Source organism: Panonychus citri, unplaced genomic scaffold (genome assembly GCF_014898815.1).
Source record: "Panonychus citri isolate SS breed McGregor unplaced genomic scaffold, ASM1489881v1 Contig00023, whole genome shotgun sequence".
NCBI classification, from domain to species: domain Eukaryota; kingdom Metazoa; phylum Arthropoda; class Arachnida; order Trombidiformes; family Tetranychidae; genus Panonychus; species Panonychus citri.
This window is the reverse complement of record NW_026515428.1, coordinates 903,685-929,224: the sequence shown is the minus strand read 5'-3', so window position 1 is coordinate 929,224 and position 25,540 is coordinate 903,685. Positions and strand designations below refer to the sequence as shown.

At 32.8% G+C, this 25,540-nt stretch overlaps 5 protein-coding genes across 7 annotated transcripts; 3 read left to right on the top strand and 2 right to left on the bottom strand.

Annotated features, from left to right (window-relative positions):
- Window positions 1–2,837: 2,837 nt before the first annotated feature.
- LOC128394738 (axotactin-like) lies at window positions 2,838–13,084 on the top strand. Of its 2 annotated transcripts, XM_053355099.1 has the most exons (15): window positions 2,838–4,013; window positions 5,249–7,149; window positions 7,222–7,391; window positions 8,333–8,475; window positions 8,553–8,836; window positions 9,357–9,753; window positions 9,840–9,935; window positions 10,021–11,186; window positions 11,265–11,362; window positions 11,434–11,581; window positions 11,670–11,860; window positions 11,926–12,175; window positions 12,265–12,447; window positions 12,684–12,817; window positions 12,893–13,084. In XM_053355099.1, exons 1-15 carry the CDS (start codon window positions 3,682–3,684, stop codon window positions 12,986–12,988), a joined length of 5,589 nt encoding a protein of 1,862 aa, XP_053211074.1. In that variant the 5' UTR covers window positions 2,838–3,681; the 3' UTR covers window positions 12,989–13,084. The 2 variants fall into 2 exon arrangements, with proteins under 2 accessions (XP_053211074.1, XP_053211082.1); XM_053355107.1 differs by lacking the exon at window positions 12,893–13,084 and having other exon boundaries at window positions 12,265–12,473; window positions 12,684–12,818.
- Window positions 13,085–13,907: 823 nt separating this feature from the next.
- On the bottom strand, window positions 13,908–15,574 carry LOC128395738 (nucleolar protein 10-like). Its single transcript, XM_053356214.1, has one exon. It carries the CDS (start codon window positions 15,497–15,499, stop codon window positions 14,015–14,017), a length of 1,485 nt encoding a protein of 494 aa, XP_053212189.1. The 5' UTR covers window positions 15,500–15,574; the 3' UTR covers window positions 13,908–14,014.
- Window positions 15,575–15,727: 153 nt separating this feature from the next.
- On the top strand, window positions 15,728–19,284 carry LOC128395245 (U1 small nuclear ribonucleoprotein 70 kDa-like). 2 transcript variants are annotated; one of them, XM_053355660.1, is made up of 7 exons: window positions 15,728–16,011; window positions 16,390–16,635; window positions 16,692–16,773; window positions 18,254–18,355; window positions 18,448–18,532; window positions 18,629–18,693; window positions 18,729–18,967. In XM_053355660.1, exons 1-7 carry the CDS (start codon window positions 15,868–15,870, stop codon window positions 18,965–18,967), a joined length of 963 nt encoding a protein of 320 aa, XP_053211635.1. In that variant the 5' UTR covers window positions 15,728–15,867. The 2 variants fall into 2 exon arrangements, with proteins under 2 accessions (XP_053211635.1, XP_053211627.1); XM_053355652.1 differs by having other exon boundaries at window positions 15,730–16,011; window positions 18,629–19,284.
- A 325-nt stretch (window positions 19,285–19,609) lies between these two features.
- LOC128395265 (homeobox protein otx5-B-like) lies at window positions 19,610–20,514 on the bottom strand. The gene has a single exon (XM_053355673.1). It carries the CDS (start codon window positions 20,476–20,478, stop codon window positions 19,915–19,917), a length of 564 nt encoding a protein of 187 aa, XP_053211648.1. The 5' UTR covers window positions 20,479–20,514; the 3' UTR covers window positions 19,610–19,914.
- A 2,306-nt stretch (window positions 20,515–22,820) lies between these two features.
- Window positions 22,821–24,086, top strand: LOC128395256 (homeobox protein OTX-like). The gene has a single exon (XM_053355662.1). It carries the CDS (start codon window positions 23,223–23,225, stop codon window positions 23,940–23,942), a length of 720 nt encoding a protein of 239 aa, XP_053211637.1. The 5' UTR covers window positions 22,821–23,222; the 3' UTR covers window positions 23,943–24,086.
- The last annotated feature ends 1,454 nt before the right edge of the window (window positions 24,087–25,540 follow it).

Genomic DNA, 25,540 nt, shown 5'->3' with positions numbered 1-25,540 from the left:
TACATGTATCATCGTTTTGTATTCTAACACGTGATAACAATAAGATACTTGTATGTACATCAACTATCATGAGATTTCTAGTGCAGGGGATATTCTTTTATAACCTCTGATACACTAGTTGTGCATCATATAAATATGTATAGTTACACTTTGACACAGTATTAAAAGTCGAGTATCAGTATGATACTCTGTGTATACTTGCAGCTATAGTAGTTTGTTGTATTGTTAGTGTTTTTCAAACCGATAACGAATCAAGTATCTTTATAATATAATCATGAATAATCTTTGGAAATGTGTAATACTAGACAGACATTAGCCACAATTATATATGACAGCTTCTTGACAGCTTTAGCAAAACGTTCTGCTGGTCATGTTGAAACTTTTTGAATATAACTCTTTCAATTTGGGCATTATTAACGTGACTAATATTTGTGAGTAAGTGAGCAATATACGATTATAGTCATGATTATATCATACAGATACTTGATTCGTTATCGGTTTCATTACGTTAATATTTCATTACATAAGTCCAATGGTAGCTTATTGGCAGTGTATTGTAAAGCTACCAATAAGCTACCAATTCAGTGTTATTTCCAAGTCCAATGGTATTTCAATATAAATGTAAACTATTGTTTCAAAAGACAATCAATTAAATTATTGAGAAAAAAATTAATTGTTTCGTCAATTGAGATTCATAATTACTTTTTCACAATCAATTTTTGTCAATTAATTGTTAGACTTAATGTTAGAATTGTTAGAATTAACTAATTAGTAAGTTGATTGTGATTGAGGATCAAAAATGTAATAAGAAAATTTAATCATCCATAAGTTGTAGCAATTAATTTAGAATTAGATTGAAAGAATAATCTAAACTAAATTAACTTAATTACTGAACCACAAATCGAGAAAATCTAATCCAATAATTATAATGAAAAGAAATCAAATTAATATTGTTCATAATTAGGGAATTTGTTAATTACTGAAATCGATGATATTCAAATTAATCAATTGATTTGTAAGCAGGAAAAGTTAATTACTGAGTTAGTTGAGTTTCCAATTGTTAAACTTGGTGTGTTAGAAAATTAGATTAGATTAATTAACTAAATCATCTGAAGCAAGAGACAATTTTTTAATCATAATTAAGAGTGAAAAACAAACTTGTTGATTAACTGAATTTACAAAATTAACATTTGATTAAAATCCTTTGGGATTTTTGAACGAGTATATAAATGATTGAGTTGTATTAGTAAATTGTTTCAGTGATCAGTTGATTCTTGTTCAAGTTGTTTTAGTCTAATTCCTCTAATTGTGATTAAAAGTTTCATCTTAATTGTTGTTTCAGATCATGAAGTTAATCAGTTTTCTTGTTATCATGAGTTTATTGGTTAACCTGATCTACTCTCAGGTAACATTTACCAAAGACTGGAAACCCGGTGGTAAACGAAGTGGATTATTGTGCCAATCACTTTCCTCGACAGCCCAACGGGTAAGTTTTAATTGTTGTAACAATTAAATTTGATTTAGTTGAGAAAAAAACTATTACAATCTTTCCAATTGTTTTTCCTTAGGAATCGGGTGATCGGTTGAAAGTAAATGCTAATGAAGACGATCGTAGGAAATTACTTGAGAATGATTATCCTTCATGGTGATTTGATTGAACACCAACATCTAACAATCAAGTCAACAATTAACTTTAATTGCTTCGATTGGAAAAAGTTACATTTCAATATTTGTTAAGTTCAATCAACAACTCAAATGAGGGAAAATTCAATCATCACTAAACTTTCAAGTTCTAATTCACATCTGAATATTATTTTAAAACTTCTATTATCATTTAATTGTAATCTTTCTTTTAAATTGGAATTAAAATGAGTTGATAATCAGTTAATTCAGTTTATTAAACTTTTTTGATTTGAAGGAGAAAAAAAATTCTATTTGAAAAAAGCGCCTTTTAGTGGCTCCATCTTTCGAGTTTCAATGTTACTAATATCAAGTTGCTCGATTTGAATTTTTTGTTTTGATTGTTGATTTTGACTCTTGTTGTTGGTAATTAAAAGATGATTAGCAATTTAGATTTTGGTTGATATCTCTTTTTGATCAGTCCTGAATTACTTTCCAGAGCTGATTAACTTAACGGTCGAGAATAAATTCCCTGATATGTTGAAGTATAAGATGAAAATGATTAATCATTTCAAACAGAGAGATGAAGATGAAAACGAGAAAAGGTAAATTGTTTTACCTTTTAGTTGAATCACAATTAAACCCAAGACACAAATGTAAATTTGTCTTACCAGGTAAAGATAAATGGAAAAGATGGAATATTCAAGTGTTACAAGTTTTGGATTCTCTCATCAACCGTAATCATCATTAACTTTATCACCATCATCATCTTTCACTCTCCATGGTTTTTGGGTGGAGCTGATTTGGAAAAGCAAAGAGAGAGAGAGAGAAGAAAAATGTTTCTCAATAATCTGATTTCTCCATCTTTGTCTCAATCAGATGAAAAGAAAATTATTAAAAGAAAATGGACGATAATGATGATTTAACTTCCATTGGTATAAAAGAGTAAACCTAATTGGAGAAAAGAAAAACAATTTCCAAAGAAAAGCAAAATGGATGGACAACAAAATGGCCGATGAAAGAAAATCAATGTTAACCAAGTGAAGAAAAAGAGGATCAACAATCAACAGGAACAAAGAAATGGTGATAATACAAACAGCAACAAATTGGAAAGGAAAAGGGTCAACAAATAATTCTAATTATAATCACAATTTAACCAACAACAAACAATCAACAAGTGGAAAACCAGCTTACCCTCTCTCTCTCTCTCTCACTACGCCTACATGAGGATTTCCAAAAGTACCTATCAAACTAATGATACTTACTATTAATTAATTAACCTGATTTTACCTTTTGAACATCATATGGATCATTGTGATGATAAAGCCAAGGATAAACAAAGAGAAATTGAAACCAACATAAAGGTTGATCATCTCTCTTTGTGTCTAGGTTAAAGAATCATCTTCATCCCACAAATATGATGATAAAAATTGTTCTCCCTTTGAATGATGAAAGAGAGAAGAGAAAAACTTAAGATATCCCAAGTATCTTTTATTTTGTCTTCTCCCTTCATCTTTATCATCATTATACTCCAAGCCCCTTCCCTCTCTCACTCTCTCTCTCGCCTACTCTCTCATCATCCTCATCTTCAACTTTCTTTCAATGTAAAGTGTTTATTAGTTACTCTCAGGTAACATAATGTTTCAGTTGCTTTACCTGTTGTAACTTAAATTACACTAACAGTTACCATTTAATAGTTTCTTATACCTACAATGATGATGATGATGATGATAATTACTATTATTATTGTGATGATTGTTGATCATAAACTTTAACAACAACAACGACATAGTTTGATTATCAACAAGATCAAATATGTAACTATTATAAGATTTGTCTCTAATTGCGATCCACACAAATTGTATCAAGATTTTTTTTCTCTCTCTGTCTCTTCATACCAATTAAGTTAATTATCTCATTTAATTGATTACCTTTCGTTAAATTATTGAAACTAATTGTTCATCTCTTTGCAACTCTCTCTTTCTCCTTTAATTATTATGTAAATGTTAATATGAATTAACTTTTCTCTCTCTTTCTCTCTCTTGTCATTATTGTCAATCAATGATTCTGTTAACTGTTAACATGAAAACTTTGTTTATATTTTGTGACCTGATTATCCTATTTAATTGTATCCAATCAGTTTATAATCATGGTAATCATCACCATGATGATCATGATCACAATCATGTCAAAGGATTAATTTCATCTCCATCACCATTACCATCAACTCCATCAACACCATCACCAAAATCATCATCATCATCACAATCGTTAATTGCTGATCATTTAGATCCAAAGGTTTTTACTTATTCACAAAATGATTCATTTCTTCAAATTAATTCAACTGATTGTTGGCCTCCTCATATAACCCGATCTCTTAATTTTAAGTTCAAGTAAGTTAATTGTTCACAATTTAGATCATTTTAACATTTCAATTTATTGGAAAATCAGTTAATTTGATTGAATCAGATATGAAACCAAATATTGTTTCAATGTTACTGTTAATTGTCACATTGAATTGTATGTGATTAACTTGATATTTATTATTATTAGTTGCCAGGAGATTTAGTTTTTTCATCAAATTAACCTTGTCTACAATTAATTGATTGTTTACCATTAAATTGTGAGTCTATGTTAATCAAGCAACAAATATAATCAAGTAAATTATCAGCAAAGTTTCATTAAGATGAAGACTAATCATAAAAAAAAAGCTCAACGATGATTAAATTGTGTTGATTGTTATCAAGGTGTTACCATGAACATTGATTAAACACAATTAACCCAAACAATTAATAATACAAGAAAGTAAACTAATCAATAACAATTTTTGGTGGTTCCTTTACCTATGATAATTGTTTACTGATTGTTTATGATTAGTTTTTTATGATCACAATCAACTCTCAACTCTTAGCTAACCAACTATTAATTGTCAAGTGTTTCTAATCAATTACAATTAGTCTCAAGTGTATCTTTATTCATTATGATCAATGATAAATTGTTAGGACTAAAAAGAGACCATAAATAATTAACTAATAACAATTATAACCACGAGAGTAATAGTTAGAGTGAGAGAGGTTGATGATAATCAAATTTAATTGTTGAGGTAAAAAATGATTAATCGTGATGATGAATTTAAATTACAATTCAGTTCCAGTCAACAATTTAATTCTGGTCTCTCCTTTAACCATTGTAATAATAATATTAATATACAAATACAATTTATATTTATAAATTACAACAATCAAGTTTATTGGAAGACAATTTAATTTTTGTGTTGGTGGTTGTTGAACAATTAAGATTAATAATATAATTGCAATTACACCTTAGCTCAGGGTTAAGTCAACAATTAACTTGTTTCCTGTTTTGATTGTTGTGGTTTTCATAATAAATGATTAAGAAACTTTGTCTCATTCAAACTAATTAACTATTGATATTATTAATTGTAATGATAATTAGAGATCTTTAAATGATAACAGTTAATTGTTGTTTAATTACTTAATTATTTGCTGTTAACTTTGATAACGAAACTTGATTATCTTAAATGATCATGAATGAATTGATTTCGCTGATTTGATTACGATTTTTGATTGAAATTTATTTTTCTCTCTTTAATTGTTGCAATTAACAGAACTGATCGTTCAAATGGTTTATTATTATTTCACACAATTAACTCTGGACCAGTTGGTTATCCTTTATATGAATTTCATATAATCCTAAGTAAAGGAGCAATTGAGATAATCCATGAATTTGGATTATCCTTGGATAGATTTACAATTGGTAAAGGTTTTAATGATGACCTTTGGCACTACGTTAATTTAACAATTAACACCTCGGAAAATAAATTAAAGGTCATCGTCGATGGTCAAATAGGTTCGATTTTTGTTCTGACCTCATTTGGTTCACTTTATCCAAAAGGTTATCAACCTTACGGTGAATATAATCCAAGTCAACCAAGTGCGATCGGTAATATCCCATCAACCCTTTACTTTGGTGGGCTTGACCTTTCCCGTCGTTATGTCCATAAGCACCATAATTCCCCGCGATTTATTGGTTGCCTTGGGTCAATTCAGTTTACCCATTCGTCCATTTTGTTTGTTGATATACCGCCGATAACAACGGTCGGATTAAAGGTTGGATGTAATAATTTATGTCGGACAAATGACCTATGCTCAATGGGGTCAGTTTGTGTTAACCATTATACTCACTCTTCTTGTGACTGTTTTGGTACCGAATATGAGGATAAATGGTGCACCATTACACCGGTCACTTCGTTGACCTTTCGTGGTACCTCGTTCATCACATATACCGCTTTCAATTGGACTGAAAGAACGGAAACTTTAATGAATCGGATTAGTTTACATTTTCAAAGTCGATTTGAAAATTCAATGCTTCTTTATGCTTATGGACTTTATCCCGATTTCAATCATGTTTTCCTTGACCTTATCAATGGTCAGTTAAGGTTTGAGATTGATTTTGGTGAAGGTCCGTTAAGATTGACCACTTCTGGTGGGGAAAAACTTTCCGACGGGGAATGGCACAATGTTACCGTTATCCATGTTAAAAGAGATGTTGACATTTATGTTGACGGTGTTGTCCATCGGCTTCGAGTCTCAGGTCAACGATATTATCTTCACCTTGAACCTTATATTTACGTTGCTGGTTTACCAAAGTCAATCGAGGTGAGGTCACTTTATCCGGCCAGTTTGGTTCGATCTAAATTCATTGGTTCCCTAAAATCGGTCTACTTTAACCAAGAGAATATTTTATTTGGCTTGAAAAAAGGTCGACATAATATCCGTTATACTGGACTTTTTGGTCCAGAATATGGTTCGGCTGTTGTTCAAAGTTTACCGATAACTTTTCAAACTTCACGTTCTTATCTTAATGTAACCAAAAGATTCTCAAATATTCTTGACCTTTTCCTCGAGTTTAAAACACCCCAACGAGATGTTATCCTTTCATCGGGTGGATTTAGATTCGTCGACGAACCTTCAGTCCAATTTCTTTGGATTCTTCATTTGAAAGACTCGATTCCACAATTTTCAATTCTCGACGATAATTACGCTGAAGTTGAGCCCATCTCAAGAACATGGTCATCAGGTAAACCAGTTCGTTTTCTAACTGACCAGTGGCAAATGATTGGACTTTATGGACAAAGTTCAAATTTAACCATCGAAGTGAACAATGTTTACTCGGTTAAATATCAGTTCGAAGGTGAAATGTCCTTCAATGGTCACATAATTGTCGGTGCCTTGAATGCGACTTTCAACAATTCAAAAGCCTTTGGCTACGGGATAATGGGCTGTATTCGTAACTTAGGTGTTGACCATCAGACGGTTGATTCGAGGATATTATTAAACAATCGGCAACTTCATTCAGGTCGAGTGGCCTTAGATCAATGTTCATACATAAATGCATGCGATTATCCTGGAGCCTGTGAACATGGTGGTAAATGTACCGTTAACAAAGAGGGTGATGCCGATTGCGATTGCACGGAAACTGGTTACGCGGGGAAAACATGTCACTTCGGTAATTGATGAAGAAAACGAAAAGTTCTAACAATAATTTCAAGTTCGAAATTTATTATTATTCTATTTACAGCTTTATACAAACGAACATGTGAAGAATATTATCTAATTGGTCATCGTAAAAATGGAACCTACATGATTGATATCGATCGAAATGGACCATTACCACCCGCTCGAGTCGAATGTACAATGTCACTCAAACGAACCGAGACAACGGTAATTCACAATTTACCGGTCGAATATGTAAGTAATCTGATTCTAATCAAAATCTAAGTCAATCGATTCTCGAAAACAATCAATGGAATCAACTTTCTACCACATGATCGGTACAAACATCCAAACATTTCCGATACCATTTGAAATGCTGAAAGGCAAACAATTAATTGCTAATAGACTTTTACCATATAATGAAATCAATTATTTCTTAATTGTGTCTCTTGATTAGCTTTCATTATTGTTATGATTAAGAACCACAATCAAATAGAGATGCGAGTGCGTAGGCCTTTAGAATCCAATGATAATCAAATTTTTGAATTTTCTTTTCGCTACAAAAATAGAATCCATATGAACCACTCCTTATATTAGAAAACTTTTCTTCTTCTACTTTTAAATTCAAGGTGAGATACAGGTAAGTCCACCTTAGGTCACTCCTTAAATGCTACAGATTAGATTAAAGATTAAGGTTAAAAGTGAGAAAAAAAATGAAGAAAAAAAAGTTAATCTAGTTGGAAATTTTTTCTCGCTCATAATTTAAGGTTAAATCATAATTCTAATCGCAATTAATTGTTGTTATTTCTCTGTAACAATCAATGATCTATTCCAAGCCTTAATTGTTCAAGTTGAAAGTTAATTGTATTTTTCATTGGTCTACTTTAATGGTTATAACAATTAAAGTTTGATACTTCAGAAGCATAATGATTAGTGATGATTAATAAAAACTCCGGAGGCTTTTAAATTTAAATTAATTCATATGATTACAATCAAGGTGAACATCAATCTCAATTGAAAGGTAATCATTTGTGGTTAATTGTTGTTGTTGCTGTTGTTTAACAATTTAAAAGCTCACTATTTGTGCAAGATAATCAAATCATCTACTCATACGTTTTTCTCGTGTTGATTGTTGATTAGGTTAATCCAGTTGAATGAATTTTCTATTGATAATTTGAATTTTTTTCTTCTTTCAGATTGTTCGTCGTAAAGATTTTCCATCTTATTATATTGATATTGATTATCGGGAATTCAATAAAGAAATGCTGAAAGCCTTAATTAGCCACACCAAGGGTTGTAATCAGGAAATTAAATATGGCTGCAAGAAGGCACCGTTCAAGTATGATGATGATTAGAGTTAATTGTTCCAACTGATTGTTATTAATTTTCTTTGATATTCTTTTGTTATAATTGTAGTTTAGCTAAAGAAACTTGGATGATCTCTGCAAGTGACCGTCGAGTTGATTCATTGGGAAGTACAATTAGTGGCCATTGCTCGTGTTCAACGGGAATGACCTGTTCGAATCGGTCATCTCCATGTAATTGCGATTCACTTGATGAACGGGAAAATGAGGATTCAGGAGTAATCATGGAACCATCTAAATTAGCAATTACTCGGGTATTTTTCACGTCAACAATTAATTTAACTGATTCATCGGAGGGTCGATTCACTTTATCACCATTGAAATGTATTGATTTAAGTAAGTAAATGAATATGTCAAGTGAAAGACTTTTAATTATCTGGAACAATTAACAATTAGTATCATTTAGATTCACCTAGAAAATGTATCTATGATATTGATTTGAATATCAATTTATCAGGGTTGATTGTTAACCGATTTATTAACTAATTAGTTGACTAATTATTGATCAATTTAATGTCAACACAATTTAAGATTTACATTTGCTCATTGATTATTGTGATTGTATTGATTGATCAAGAGTGTGAGAGGTTTTATTTTTCAACACACAATCAATCACACTTGAAGTTATCAATCAATTTAATGATTATCATCATTAACTGATTAATTAGTCTCTTACTAATTAAACATGATTAAGCAAATAAATGATGATGATGATGAGACTTTTTTTTTCATTTGTTGGTTAACAAAATGAGATGCATGTCGAGTTAATTGTAAAGACCATGAGAGTTAATTACCGATCTGATGGTTAACTAATTATCTTGTAATTATTAAAATTTTTAAACAATTTAACTCGCAGGTACTCAGGAGCATATTGTTACATTTAAAACACAACAATCGTACCTTGAACTTGATGGTTGGGTCTCTGGCGATTTAGCCTTTAGCTTTAGGACGACGATCGCCTCAGGGATTATCCTTTATCAGGCTCCGCTGTTTCCTCATCATGGTTATTTCCTGGTCACTTTGATCAGTCCATTTGAATTGTTATTTGATTATTCAGTTAACGGTGTTCCTAAACAATCAAAGTTAATCTCTCGAAGTAAATTAAATTCTGGTCAATGGCAACAAGTTTGGGTTGATTATGAAACAAGACATATGAGATTTACCGTTAATTTGGACTCATTGATGATTGATTTAGATCGTAATGAAATGTTTGACCTTTTCGAGGGACCTTTGTACATTGGTGGAGCTCCAGAGTAAGTTAATTACATTCATCAAACTTAATTGTACTTAGATTAGTCTAAATTGAGTAATTTAATTATGATTGTTATCATCAATTCAGATTAAAGTTGAAGACAAAATCAAAGGAAGGTTTCATTGGATGTTTTCGTGGTTTGTTAATTGCTGATCGTATTATACCTTTATCGATTCCCGAAAGGTAGTAATTAGTTGATTAGCTGATTGTTTATCCATTTTACTTGTTGTTAGATTGATTTTATCTTTTTCTTTCATCTTTTTTTCAGGGTAACTGATATTCAACCTCGATGCCAAGAATCATGTCAACCTAATCCATGTCAAAACAATGGTCATTGTATTGAAATGTGGGGTAACTATGAGTGTCGATGTGCTAATCCGATAGCCCATTCAGGTCGTAATTGTCAACATGATGCTAATCTTAAGGGATTAACTCTCTCCTCGGATAATGCTTTCATCCATTTACTGGTTAACGGTAATTTCACCCATCCAGTGTTAAATAAGCAAATCTCTCTGAGTTTCAGGACGTATGAAGGTTCAGGATTAATCTTATATGCTAATGATCATCTGAATAATTTCATTCAACTCCACCTTTTCAATAAGAGCGTCATTTTTACGGCCAATAATCATCGTACCATTGTTTCTGGACGGGTTCGTGTTGGACCTGAGTTAATATCGGGAAATCTGATTCAATTAGTTGTTGATCGACAGCCCAATTTTACAACTCTCTCGGTTTACACTGGATGTGAACGGAATTGTTCAGCTCCATTGTCGGTCGGTATTAACACTACTCTGGGACTATTAAAGGAATACAATCAAAAACCTTGGCTTTATGGTGGATCTATGGAGTTGGTTAGGCCGATCAGATCATTTATCGCTCTACCTCCACATACACAGTTTTTCATTGGTGGAGTTGATCCGATTGTTGAACATTCCCTGACAACTTTTATCGGCTGTATATCGGGTTTGATCATTGGCTCTCAACCCTTTGATCTTGAACAAACTATTGTCCAATCGATTGAGTCTCAACATGTTAACATCAATGGTAATGTTACATCGGGCTGTCAGCGAATCTGTGATTCTAAACCTTGTGAAAATGGCGGAAAATGTCGTGAAAATATGAGAATTGGTTCAATTGAAGGTGTCGAATGTCATTGCGAGGCAACATCTTACCAAGGAAATTATTGTGACCAAGATATTGGGGTGAGATTCGATGGTTCATCAGTTCTGATCTACAATATGACCACAGTCGATATTAAACCGGAACAAGGAATCCAATTAGAATTCGCATTCTCAGCTGAGTCGGAAGCTTATCCGTTTTTCAGTCAAATCCGTCGTTTACTGTTACTCTTTCAGAAAGATGAATGGTCTCTAATGGTTGGATTACATTCGTCAGGAGGAATTTACCTGCAAGAATTTGATGGATACAATAAAGGTAAATTCTATATAAATTGTCATTCTAATTGTCAATCAACCTTAAATTGTTCTCAATTTGCTAATCATTAACATTCAGCTTGGCGTAAAACAATCTTAAGGCAACAACATCATTACGCTGATGGTTTTAGACATTGGGTTGTTTATAATCGTACCGGTGATCAGGTTAAACTTGAGGTTAGAACAATTAGTCGAATCAAATTAATTGTGAAAATTGATCTAATTTTCAACATTTTCCTTCGTCATAGATTGACAGTGTACCTTATGAGGTCACTTTCAGACAATCAATACCAAACATTGGAGTCTTAAAGCCACGTCAAGTAATTAAGGTCGGAGGAAATTTGGATTCTGATGAATATTTGAATGAATATAATACTTACATTGGTTGTGTATCAAGTATGTTTTCAATTCGAAAAACTTTTTCAATAACTTTCGAACTTGTCATTAATTGTTCTATTTCTTTTTTACCCTTGTTTTGTGTCAGATTTAAGAATCAGAGGTGGACCCAATTTAAATACGATCATAAGTCCAATCGAATCAGCGTTTGAAGGTGATGATCGAGTTGATGTAATGCAGAATGGAAGTCACATTTGGCAAGGAATTAAACAACAACGATGCTCACGATTTAAAACTATTTCCAAATCAATTTCGAATACAATTAACATTCCCTATGAGGTAAATTTACATACTAATTGTTACTAATTAATACTAATTGTCTGTTTCTCCATTCTAACTTTTAGCTGCCCGAAGTTCAATGGTCACCAAAAGAACCAAGCAAACATAATATACCAAAAAATAAACAACGAAAAAGTCCAATCGATCTCTATACTACTGAATTTTATGTATTCGTGGGCTGTCTTAGCTTCTTGACCATCGTCGTGACCGCGATCGTTATTTACATGTGTAAAATTCAAAGCGCTCACAAGAGTAAAAAATTCAAAGGGGAGACCCCATTTTTCAATGCTCAACGAAAGGGATCACCAACGATTCGTAAGATTTGAACTGTTCAACAAATCGAGAGTTGATTGTTTCGTTTACTCAATTCGATCTTTGTTTCGTTTTTTTCTTCTTTCTATCAGCTTACACTCGTGTTTACCAAGGGTTCGAGAAAAGGTCACCTGAGGCTCGATTGATTTCGTATAAATCAACCGATGGTCGATCAAAAATGACTGAATTACATCCCTTACATGAGACACAAGAGGAATACGATCCCGATGACCAATGTCCAACGGAAAGATCGTCAAATATGACCGATAACAAGGGTACTTATTCCAGACTTGAAGATTAAGTTCGTCGTCCTTTTTTTTATTCCCTTTCTTTTGGTTCGCTTTTTGGTCCAAAGTGAATCAGTTAATTGTCTCACTTAATTGCTGATGTCTTTTTCTTTCTCTCCAATATATTAAACACAATTAAACAAAATCACTGCGAAAACAAATCATCACAAATCAATGAAATTATCTTCATCTTCATCGACATTTTGTTCAAATTTAATTCACAGATTTAATAGATTCACCTGAAAGTCCATTGAAACAATTAAATAACAACAATTGGCCATCTAATCAACACAAACTAATTACCAGTTCGCAAGAATTAAATTGGGAGCCTGATGTTGATAATCAAATGTTTCTTTCTGTATGTTTTTACAATTGATTGTGTATCATTATTATTGATGATTTTTTTATATTTTTTCTCTCTCTTAATTGTCAGGAAATTAACGCTTCGGACATTGATCTTCGTCGTGGATCTCAAGTGCCTTTGGCTACTTTAAGTGAACTTGCAATTAACACCATTCCAAGCAACTAGTCATCTCCTTAATTTAGTTGATTATTTATTCTCGTTTAATAAAAACGATTATTTGTTGTTACTTAATTAAAACAATTCAAAACATCTAAATCATGATCAAGATATAAAAGTAATTAAGTTTACATCGTAACTTTTATTATTCGTGGTGAGATTTTGGTTCAAATTGAGTTTGAGACCAATTGATCACAAAAGAAAGAAAGAAAGAAAGAAAGAAAGAGAGAGAGAGAGAGCGGATTAGTAAAATCCCTTAATGGTGATTATCGTAATCATCGCCATGTTAACGTCGCCAATTAACTTTGTCGCGCTCTAAGAATTAGCCTCTAAGTGGCCACAGAGTAGCAAAGACTAGACACCAGCGTCGGTTGACTGTTAATCTGATGATGACTGATCATATAATTTGTTGATTTTCGATAATGAACTTAGATAAATTAATAAATATGAAGAGAAAGTGATAGAGCTCGAGAAGAGAGAGAGAGAGAGAGAGAGAGAGAGAGAGAGAGAGAGAGAGCGGATTAGTAAAATCCCTTAATGGTGATTATCGTAATCATCGCCATGTTAACGTCGCCAATTAACTTTGTCGCGCTCTAAGAATTAGCCTCTAAGTGGCCACAGAGTAGCAAAGACTAGACACCAGCGTCGGTTGACTGTTAATCTGATGATGACTGATCATATAATTTGTTGATTTTCGATAATGAACTTAGATAAATTAATAAATATGAAGAGAAAGTGATAGAGTTCGAGAAAGAGAGAGAGAGAGATCGTAAAGATGATGATTGTTAAGTGAATTAGTATCAATTAGATGAGCAAGTCTCTTCTAAATCTTTGATGGTCACAAATTTGTGATCATCGTATTATATATTGTAATATATGACATTATCTTGATCTTAAAAAAAGTAAAATTAATAAACCAATAGCTGAATTGAAAGGTAAACATACAAGTTACACAGATTAAACTGTATTTTTAATTATTTGTATGAGTGTCAACATATGTCAGATTGTTATTTACAAAATTCGAAATCAATTAAATTAATCATCTTGCTCAATTTGAAAATCTTCATTTTCAAAAAGACTCTTGAATCGTTCATCTTTCAATAGTGCGACAGTTTGTTTCGCTTTCCTTGAACCATCACCACTTAATTCAAGATCATATAATTTCTTGGCTAATTCTTGATTAACTTTAGGTAATTTAGGTTGTAATTTAACACGATCTCCACTCGCTGCTTCCATGGCCTCAGCAATTTTCTTCTTCTTGTACCTTTCATAGGCAAATGGATTCGAAGTGGCTTTAGCTTTATTGTAAAGACGATGATCGATGAAAAATCCATGCATATATGATCTCAGTAAATTGGTACCAATAAGATGATTAAGTCCAATCTCTTCTAAATCTTTGGTGGTCACGAATTTGTAATCATCGTAAATGGCATCATCTTGATCTTCTTCCAATTCTTCAACAATTGAATCCAAAAACGAGCACCATTTGGGAGCTGGTCCCATACTAGGAATGAAGAAACTTTGAATCTTTTGATTCTCACATGCGAGGAAAAACATTCCCGTTTCGGGAACAAGACACAAATCATTTAGATCATATTGACTTTGAACCGATGTAAATGGTTTACCAGTTTCTCGATCCCAAATTTTGACCACTTTACTGTCCATTGAGATGACCCATTCTTGGTGGAAAACGACACTTTTAATCGGCAGTCCATACATATGATCTTTCGTGTAATATGGTTTATTTGCTCTCAAATCGTATAAAAGTACGAGCCCTGTTTCCGTGCCAACGGCTAAATTAACTCCATCCTTGAAAGCGATTGATCTAATTGCTGGAATTCCCTGAGGGTCAACCGTTAATGCTGAAAGTGCACAGTCAAGGCTACCAACTCGCTCTCTAATCCTTGGATCCCAGGCTTCAACTTGTCCATCGGTTGATCCACAAACTAGTAAATGATGAAATGGATTAACTTTACAACAATTAAATGATGTTGATGATCCCTGGTATGGATTTAAAAATTGCCCTTTCTCCAAGTTTAATCGGATAATATCACTTGTATCACCAACAAAGAATAGATCACAATTAGGTGGATGATAGTCAAGATCACGGCCAAATTTAGGAATTCGTAAACGATAATATCTACCACTTTGTGAATGAAATTCAACATAACGATCACAGAACATGAAAACTAATTTTGTATAATCATCTGAAAGTGGTTTACATTTGATTATCTCCGAATCGAAGCATCTTTCAAATTTCATTGATAAATTGTTCAAATCATAACATCTCATTGTCGGCTTGTATACACCACAGGCAAATATATACTCTCCATTTGATGATAAATTAATTGTATTACAAAGTTGAGGCATCTCAAAATCTTGAATCAATTCAATTCTCCTCTTAAGTGATGGCTCTTTTTTCAACAATTGCCTCTTCTTCCGATCGGGTAACCAATCTGGAAACGTTTTACCACAACTTAGATTGTAAATCTTAACATTATTAACATCGGTCACCTCCATGGTTCTAAAATGGACCACCAAAATTCGACAATTAAACCGATTAAACAATTAACAATCAAATTGTTGGAAAAAAACAGAAACAAAACAAAAGTCAACCACATGGAAGTATCGAAAACAGATTCAAAAAGAGAATCCAAAGTATCCGATACTTAGTTCACTTTTCCATCAACAGATGGCAGCATGTTTGAAGAATTCAGGTTGACAATGTGAACCATTTGGTTTCCTTTTCATTTAGGTTTTTGTTTTGATTTGATTTCTTGTCTAATTTAAAATTGATTGGGAACAAAATTTTAATTAATTTAATTACTATTATATTGTAAGTGTAATTGTTTTTGTTTCTTTTCTAATTGATAATTTACTAATTAGGAATGACCCAATATTTACCACCTAATCTATTGGCGTTATTCGCCCCTCGTGATCCTATTCCATATCTTCCTCCGGTAGATAAATTACCTTTCCAGAAAAAGACTACTGGTTATACCGGCGTAGCCAAATACGTTTCCTATTTTGAGGTGAGTTTCTATTTGTTTCTTTTTTCTTCTAATTATTGAAATTAAATTTCTAAAACAGTTGATTGTTGTTTATTCAGCAATTTACTGTGATTTTTAAAATGTGAAACAGTTTAAACAAAAGAGAGAAAAGGATAATGTAGACAAACACCCAAGTGAAGGTCTATATTTTTTTTTCTCTTTTTTTTTGTTCTTTTCCAATGGTTTTTTCGATTGTACCTCAAAAGAGTAAAAAAGGTTATTATTCAAACTTTTTAAAGCTAATTGATTGATTCGATTTTGCTTAAACCGTTTTGCTATTTTGAGTATCTTCAGTTTTTTCTTTCCTGGGGATTATTTACTAATTTCTCTTTTTTTTTATTCGTTTCTTTGTTTTTACAGGATCCTAAGGATACTCCACCGCCTAAGCGTATTGAAAGTAGAGAAGAACATCTTGAAAGAAAACGAAGAGAAAAAGCTGAACAAGTCATCTACAGGTTAGAACAGAGAATAGCTTCATGGGATCCTCAGAATAATGCAACTTCAACAACCGATCCATATAAGACCCTGTTTATCGCTAGAATTAATTATGACACATCAGAGAGTAAATTGAGACGAGAATTTGAAGCTTATGGAACCATCAAAAAGGTTTAATTGTTCATTAGTCTCTCATGAATTTTTCTAATCAATTGTTTCCTTTCCAGGTAATAATTGTTCATGACAAAATAAGTGGGAAACATCGAGGCTATGCTTTCATTGAATATGAACATGAACGGGATATGCACGGTATGTTAACAATTCTTTTAATTATACTAATTTTCTTGGTTTAAAAATTCAATTATCTTATCGGTAAGAACGTGGTGAGGTTTTTTCTCTCTCTTTCTCTCTCTCTCTTTTTTCATTCTTTTGGTGTGGTAAGGTAAATTTGTAGAACTTTTCTTTTTTCTGTTTTTCTCTCCGTCTTGTTCTCTCTCTCTCTCTCTTCCTTAATCCAATCCTTCCCTGTTATTTAACGGAATTCTACTTGTCTCAATAAGATTGAGAGAGAAAAATTATCTAAGTTGTGTATTGGTTTGAAGGGTAAGATTTCCGGTAAGATTTAAATTTAATCTTCTTTTAGATTTATCATCTTTTCGTTTGAATATAAATTCACAGGGCGATGAAAATGACCAGAGAAAATTTGTATTTTCTGTCATCAAAATACTTTTCTTCTCTTTCATTCTATTATCTCTCTCTCTCTCTCTCTCTCTCTCTCTCTCTCTCTCTCTTTCTCTCTCTCTCTCTCTCTTCTCTTTCTCTCGTTGGATATCAATATTTAATTGGATGGATTCATCTGTTAAGTATTTTCTTTTAAATCATAATCATCCATAATTATTGTAGGTCAATAAGTGAATCTTTTGTGTATTTGATTTTTACATTGATCTTTCATGTAAAATGATGATAAACAATTATGTGAGTATCACAATCGTAAGTTTTTTTTTCTCACCATCCTAATATAATAATATAATTATATATTAAAATAGTTATCATGTTCTCATTGTTCATATGTGAGCAACTCCCCAAATGTAATCGTCAGGGAGAAAATGATATCAATTATTTATTTTCTGTTCTAAGTTAAATTGATACTCGGTTAGGTTATGCCATCTCTGGGATTCTAATGCAATAATAGAAAATTTTTACAACCTAACTGGATACAGTACAGGTAATAGGTAAATCCAGGTAATTTATTCGAGTTTTGATATTTTATTATTATTATTTTTTCTCTCTTACCTTTTCCTTCATCTTCTAATTGTCGTGAATTTGTTGTTGATTCTTTCTATCATTATACTCTCGCGCCCTTTTCTCAACTTTCTCTCCCTGCTCTCTCTCTCTCTCACTCTCTTTCTGTCTTCCATTTTTCCCTCTCAACTCAACTCTCTGAATTTTCTAATATTCTGTTGTGAAATTGTATGACTGTCTAAAGTAATGTAGGTATTAATATAAAGTTTTGTCTCTTAATCAACTATTTGTCTACACCTTTGAAAAGTTCAATCGTTATCCTTGTTGAATCAATCAGTTTAATTGTGACAATTTACAGTTAATCAATTGAACTTTTCTCTACTTGCAAGTCAACTCTTTTTTGTTTATTGGTAAGTATTTAGGGTAGACAAATAGTTTGATACTTTTTTTTAAATTGTTATGTGAACCTATTCATGAATAGGAACCGATACCATCGGTAAGTATTGTTTTTTATGGCAAATCTTTTTTTACAATTGATCTTATACAGCGGCTTACAAATATGCTGACGGTAAGAAAATTGATGGACGTCGAGTTCTAGTGGATGTTGAAAGGGGTAGAACTGTCAAAGGATGGTTACCGAGGAAATTAGGTAAGTTTAGAGTTTACGATCAATTTATTGATTGTGATTTTGCTCTTTCTTGTGGTTGATTATTAAATTTTTCTCATTTTCATTTCATTTAGGTGGAGGATTAGGCGGAACTCGAAGAGGTGGACCTGATCAGAATGCTAAACACTCTGGGCGAGAAGATAACAGATATGATGATGCGTAAGTTTCATTTTTTTTCATCATTATTATTAATGATCTTTACTAATATTAACTTGTTTTTTCTTTTTTTTTCTTTTTTTTTAATGTCTCTTACAGGGAACGAGAGAAATTTGAACGTATGAATTTATCTAGAGATCGTGAAAGAGATCGAGGAGATAGAGGTGAAAGAGGAGAAAGAGGAGAAAGGGAGAAAGAGGTGATAGAGATCGTGGTGATCGTGGTGAACGCACTGAACGTTCTGAACGAACTGAACGTGGTGACAGAGGAGATCGAGATCGTAGAAGAAGACGAAGTAGAAGTAGAGATGAGAAGCGAGATCGAGAGCGAAGAAAGCGAAGTAGAAGTCCTAGAGATAAAGAACGAGCAGAACGTGGTGAAAGAGAGCGACGTAGAGTTGATGGATCAAAAAGCCCCACCAAAGTCGCAGCATTCTAATCGTAGTCAAACCCCAAAACAAAGAATAAAGATGTTCAAACTGTTCTTCACTTCGATCTTCAAAAAAATAAGTCCAGTCAAGTTCCACCCCAAAGGCTAAAAACCATTTGCAAATTTTTCGACTGAAAACCAGGTCAAAATAATTCACGGACTTTCAAACATAATATTCTGTCTTTTTATCGCAACTCGAATCGTGCCACTTGGAATTCGAATGTGATATTTAGAATATGAAAAAAATTTCAGATAATCGATAATAATTTTGTTATTATACATTTTAACTGATAAACTGTATCTATTAATACAATCCCAGGATATGATGTTACTGATGATAATTTAATACGACGAGAGTGAATGTCTGTACTTCTGATCCGCGCTTATTTTGTGTGGGGATACATTTTTTACACATAAATCAGAAAACGATGAAGATGATAATGATGGAGAGAAAATGATGAAAACTGTTTTGTCTGTCGGATTTTCATCATCTTAATTTTCAGTCCAAGTTGATCTTCAAGCTCAACGATGTTAAGCTAAAAAAAATTAGATACGTGGCGGCGACAATGGATAATATCACTTGTATCACCAACAAAGAACAGATCACAATTAGATGGATGATAGTGGATATCACAGCCAAATTAAGTAATTCGTAAGCGATAATATCTACCACTTTGTGAATGAAATTCACCATAACGATCACAGAACATGAAAACCTGCAAATATATACTCTCCATTTGATGATGAATTAATTGTATCACAAATTAACATGATTAAGAGAAACAATTGATTGCCTTTATCTACACACAAATGATTAAGATGAGAAGAAAATTTAGTTTTAATGGTATTTATTTATTATAATTGTGACGATGAGCTTAGATATGGACATGAGGAGAAAGTGGTAGAGTTAGAGAAAGGAGAGAGAGAGAGAGAGAGATTAAGGATTAATGAACATTTCATAATGATGATTTCCATAAGATTGAACAGCCCATCCCAGTGAAATAATTATAATTTTGTTCCTTGTATTCATTGTATATTTGTGGATGAGTGTGAGTATATGGATGATGATGGCCATGGGCACTTGTTGTTTGATCGGCCGGGTTCCAGAGTCGGTGATGGTTAGAGTTATGAGTTGGTGACGATGTTGGTGGTTGAGTTGGTGGTGGTGGTGGTGGTGAGATAGGTTGAGCACTACCACTTTCACTCTTTGTCACTTTTGCTTTTCCATTTTGTTGTTGCTGCCGACGTTTGGCCCGGCGATTCTTGAACCAAACCTGAACCCTTGATTCGGGTAAATTGATTTTCGCTGCCACTTCCTCTCTCATGAAAATGTCCGGGTAACGAGTCTTTTTAAATAACTCCTCTAACTCATCTAATTGAGCACGGGTGAAGGTCGTTCTCTCCCTTCGTTGTTTACGTGTTGGTGGTAAATTTTGTTGGTGACAAGTCGGTGGTGACATGGTCGCACTTGGAGACATCGCTCCATAATAAGGATAAATATAACTTGAATAGTAATCCATTGGATACAAATAAAAATACCAACTAATGAATCGTGGAAGTGTTTAGATGAAGATGCTGTGGAAAGCTAACCTAAACTATTGTTTTAAATGAAGATGAAGTAGCAATTTAGATGGCCGGAGGAGGGAACTCCACCTCCATGCCCTCAGCAATTTTCTTCTTCTTGTGACTTTCATAGGCAAATGGATTCGAAGTGGCTTTAGCTTTATTGTAAGGACGATGAAAAATTCATGCATATATGATCTCAATAAATTGGTACCAATTATATAATTAAGTCCAATTTCTTCTAAATCTTTGGTGGTCACGAATTTTAGATCATCGTAAATGGCATCATCTTGATCTTCTTCCAATTCTTTTGATTCTCACATGCGAGGAAAAACATTCCTCTTTCAGAAATAAGACGCAAATCATTTAGATCATATTGACTTTGAACCGATGTAAATGGTTTACCAGTTTCTCGGTACCAAATTTCGACCACTTTACTGTCCATTGAGATGACACATTCTTGGTGGAAAACGACACTTTTAATCGTATAAAAGCACGAGTCTAGTTTCCATGCCGACGGCTAAATTAACTCCATCCTTGAAGGCGATTGATTTAATTGCTAGAATACCCTGAGGGCCAACCGTTAATGAACCAAGTGCACAGTCAAGAATACCAACTCGCTCTCTAATCCTTGGATCCCAGGGTTCAACTTGTCCATCGGTTGATCCACAAACTAATAGTAAATGATGAAATGGATAAACTTTACAACAATTAAATTATGTTGATGATTCCTGATACGAATTCAAAAATTGGCCTTTCTCCAAAAATCAGAAAGAAAACAAACAAAAACTTAACCAAAGGTTAAACCGAGAGAGGTCAAAGCAAATGAACAAAATAATTGTCCTCATCATCTTCATCATCATGTTGATCGTTCAACACCAGTAGCACCTTGATAACAAGTGATACAAATATTACAACAAACAATCAGTAAATTGGTAACAATTTAGGTCGATTTACAAAAAGCTTTTTAACTTTTACATTTGCTGCTCAATCATTTTCTCCAATCTCTCTCCTTCTTTCATCACATTATCATCATTTTCATCTTCAACCTCCTCTGTCTCTTCCTATTTCTGTTTCCTCATCATCCTTTTGTCATCATTTTCACAAGAGAGCGAAAAAAAAACTCCTAATGTAACCGAATAGGAAAAGAAACATTTACCTTGATGTAGATTCAACATGTTGATGGAGCTAAACTTTGGATCAATCAATTTGATGTTAATCAGTTTGAAGTAAAAAAAAAAAAACTTGATGGAATCAATTTTATCTTAATTGTTGGGTGAATCCAAAATCATTAGATTGACATTAAACTTGATGACAAGATTATTGTTATATTTTATTAGTAAATTATTTAATATTATCATTAATTCCCTTGATAATATGATTCCATAAATAATATTAATGGAAATGGAAGAAGAAAAAAAAACTTTTTTTTTTGTTCTGTTCACTTTTCTCCTCATTGATTTACCTTAAGATTTACCAGTTAACAGTTGATGACAATGGTTAATGTATGATGGTGATTAAATAAATCATTCTCATATTTAGTTAATCAAATGTTATCGTTATCCATTATCACCACGATTTAAATAAAAATATTCTGTTAGAACTTTTCTTTAGTTTTTTCGAGTTCGAATTTTTTTCTTCTCTCTCAGAACTTTTTTTTTTCTTCACATAATAAAGATGATGGAGAGAAAAAAGTTTCGATTGTATTAACTTTTCGCCTTCATCTATTTCTTTATGTGTTATAATGTATTTCCACTTCCTGATGATGCCGAAAATTGTGATACAATGAAAGAGATGATAATTTAATATGATGGATAAAATTGATTTGATTTGTTAAGTTAATTGAATTGATCAAGTGAGTGTGTGTATATAATCAACAAAGCATGAAAAGTTAATCATCATCAACCTAATGGATTGTCAATTGATATTGATTTTGATTTGATTTTCTCTCTCTCTCTCTCTCTCTTGTGTATCTTAATCACAATCAAAGATACAATGATGAAGATGATGATGATAATTAGATGATAATCATACGGATGATGATAAACAATAAGATTAACCTTGATAGTATAATGATGATGATGTTTTTTATGGAGTCGATTATTAAATAATCATAATTATGATTAGATAGTTGATCTAATTGTTGATAGTAAACAAAATTGATTTGAAACTTGATTTTGGGTGAAAATGTTTTGGTTTTTTTTTGTTTCTTCTCATCATTTGGTGAGAGTAAGAAAAGCATATATAAGATGAGGTGGGTGATGAAAAGATCCTGAGATGAGGATGTGATGAGAGAGGAAGAGATCGAGAGAGAGAGAACCCTAAAGGATTAACAGAGCCATTGGCACTTTTTGCTTATCTTCCAAAGAGATTAACCCCTGATTTTCATTATTTCTTGCAAAGAAAACCCTTAATCCTCAATCTCTCTCTCACTTAAATCCATCTGCTCTTTCTTTCTCTTTCTCTCTTTCTTCATCATCTTTTTCTCTTCCACTTCCACTCTCTCTCCTCCCTTTTCCCTCCTATATACTGAGAGTTCCCTCCTCCAACCATCTCACTTGCCACCTCCTCTTTATACTTTATTTAAAACGATTGTCAGTTCAAGTTAGTAATCCACAGCATCTTCAAAGAAACACATCTCTCTCTCTCTCCACCACCACCACCACCACGATTCATTAGTTGGTATTTTTATTTGTATCCAATGGATTACTATTCAAGTTATATTTATCCTTATTATGGAGCGATGTCTCCAAGTGCGACCATGTCACCACCGACTTGTCACCAACAAAATTTACCACCAACACGTAAACAACGAAGGGAGAGAACGACCTTCACCCGTGCTCAATTAGATGAGTTAGAGGAGTTATTTAAAAAGACTCGTTACCCGGACATTTTCATGAGAGAGGAAGTGGCAGCGAAAATCAATTTACCCGAATCAAGGGTTCAGGTTTGGTTCAAGAATCGCCGGGCCAAATGTCGGCAACAACAGCAACAACAACAAAATGGAAAAGCAAAAGTGAAAAAGATCAAAATGGAAAGTGATAATAATAATCAACCTCTCTCATCTTCATCATCATCAACCACAACAACAACAAATTCATCCTCATCAACAGTGTTACCACCACCACCACCATCAACTCAACCATCAACACTACCATCAACTCAACCCTCATCTCAACCCTCATCACAATCATCAACACAATCATCAACACAACCTCCAACACAACCACCAACAGTGTCACCAATTTATAACTCTAACCATCACCGACTCTGGAACCCGGCCGATCAAACAACAAGTGCCTATGGCCATCATCATCATCCATACACTCACACTCATCCACAAATATACAATGAATACCAGGAACAAAATTATAATTTTTACCCTGGGATGGATTATTCAGCTTATGGAAATCATCATTAGGAAATGTTCATTAATCCTTAATCTCTTTCTCTCGCTCTCTGTCTCTTTCCTTTCTCTAACTCTAACTCTATCACTTTCTCTTCATATTTATATATAAGTTCATCATCGGAATTATAATAATAAATGAATACAATTAAAACTAAATTTTCTTCTCATCTTAATCATTTGTGCGTAGATAAAGTTAATCAATTGTTTCTCTTAATCATGTTAATTTGTAATAAGAAAAGGTTAACAAGAGGTTAAAGCAAATGAACAATATAATTGTCCTCATCAATTTCATCATCATCTTCATCATCATGTTGATCGTTCAACACCAGTGGCACCTTGATAACAAGCGATACAAATAATACAACAAACAATCAGTAAATTGGTAACAATTTAGGTCGATTTACAAAAAGCTTTTCATCTTTTACATTTGCTGCTCAATCATTTTCTTCAATCATCATCTCCCTTTCTCTCTCTCTCTCTCTCTCTCTCTCTCTCTCTCTCACTCACTCCTCTTCTCATCACATTGAGTGGACAAAAGTGCAAATAACAAACTGTTTCAATTTCACTTTCTCTTTCTTGTCTTCCTTTTCTTTGATTGACTAGTCAATCATCATTTCTCTCTCTCTCTCTCTCCCTCCCTCTCTCTATCTTTTTCAATCATCATCTTGATGATACCTTTTCCATCATTGCAAAGGTAAACCACAAATTTTTATGAAACACTTAAAGAAGAAGCAAAAATAAACGGAAATTGTGAGTTCGATCTCATTTTCATCAATGATTACCCTCGATACTTTTTACATTCAAATGTAATAGCAATTTGAATATCGCTACTGTAATTGTGTATACAGTTGACTGATGATGATGATAAGGAGGATGATGTTGATGGTGATGATGATGATGATGTTTAGTTGATTGTTACAAGTTAAGTGATACAATAGTAACAAACCCAGACCTTTTAACATCCACACACACACATACAAATGCAACAATTAACAATTGAATCTACATATTCACATTTGATGTAGTATGAAAACACAATCAAACAGTTAACCAACAACCAACTGCAACAATCAACGGTAATACAATCAACAACAATTTTACCCCTCAAACTATTTAAATCAATGGTTATAACAATGATTATAATACATAACAATCAACACGGTTCAAGTGACAACTTTTTCCTTTCATTATTATTATCATTGTGGTCATAGGTAAGACTCACACATACAGAGAGAGAGAAACAATTTATGGGTCAAGTTTATTTAAAAAATTGATTGTCAACAATTTAAGATGAACAAAAATTGGCAACAATCAAATTATTAGATATTGAAAGAGGCAAAAAAATCACTAAATGATCAATCAAACGGTTGGCAAATCGTCAATATTTTCATTGTAACTCTTTTGAAACAATTGTCGCGCTTAATTAATAACATGATTACTATTAACTGATCAGATTTACTGGTCAGTATTTTTGTGATGATGATAGTGTGGGGATGAATATGGATTGAATTAACTGGACAGATGGTTTTATACTGGACAATGAGTGATGAAAGGATGAGCCTGATAGTATGTTTATATTAACAATATCAACATTATTATCAATTGTTGTT

Excerpts from the sequence above, each read along its gene's own strand:
- LOC128395245 (XM_053355652.1), top strand. The coding sequence starts at position 15,868 with ATGACCCAATATTTACCACCTAATCTATTGGCGTTATTCGCCCCTCGT. Across the intron at positions 16,012-16,389 it reads AATACGTTTCCTATTTTGAG|GATCCTAAGGATACTCCACC; the intron begins GTGAGTTTCTAT and ends TTGTTTTTACAG. Across the intron at positions 16,636-16,691 it reads CTTATGGAACCATCAAAAAG|GTAATAATTGTTCATGACAA; the intron begins GTTTAATTGTTC and ends TTTCCTTTCCAG.
- LOC128395256 (XM_053355662.1), top strand. The coding sequence starts at position 23,223 with ATGGATTACTATTCAAGTTATATTTATCCTTATTATGGAGCGATGTCT.
- LOC128394738 (XM_053355099.1), top strand. The coding sequence starts at position 3,682 with ATGATTCTGTTAACTGTTAACATGAAAACTTTGTTTATATTTTGTGAC. Across the intron at positions 11,582-11,669 it reads TTACATTGGTTGTGTATCAA|ATTTAAGAATCAGAGGTGGA; the intron begins GTATGTTTTCAA and ends GTTTTGTGTCAG. Across the intron at positions 12,176-12,264 it reads AAAGGGATCACCAACGATTC|CTTACACTCGTGTTTACCAA; the intron begins GTAAGATTTGAA and ends TCTTTCTATCAG.
- LOC128395265 (XM_053355673.1), bottom strand. The coding sequence starts at position 20,478 with ATGGATTACTATTCAAGTTATATTTATCCTTATTATGGAGCGATGTCT.
- LOC128395738 (XM_053356214.1), bottom strand. The coding sequence starts at position 15,499 with ATGGAGGTGACCGATGTTAATAATGTTAAGATTTACAATCTAAGTTGT.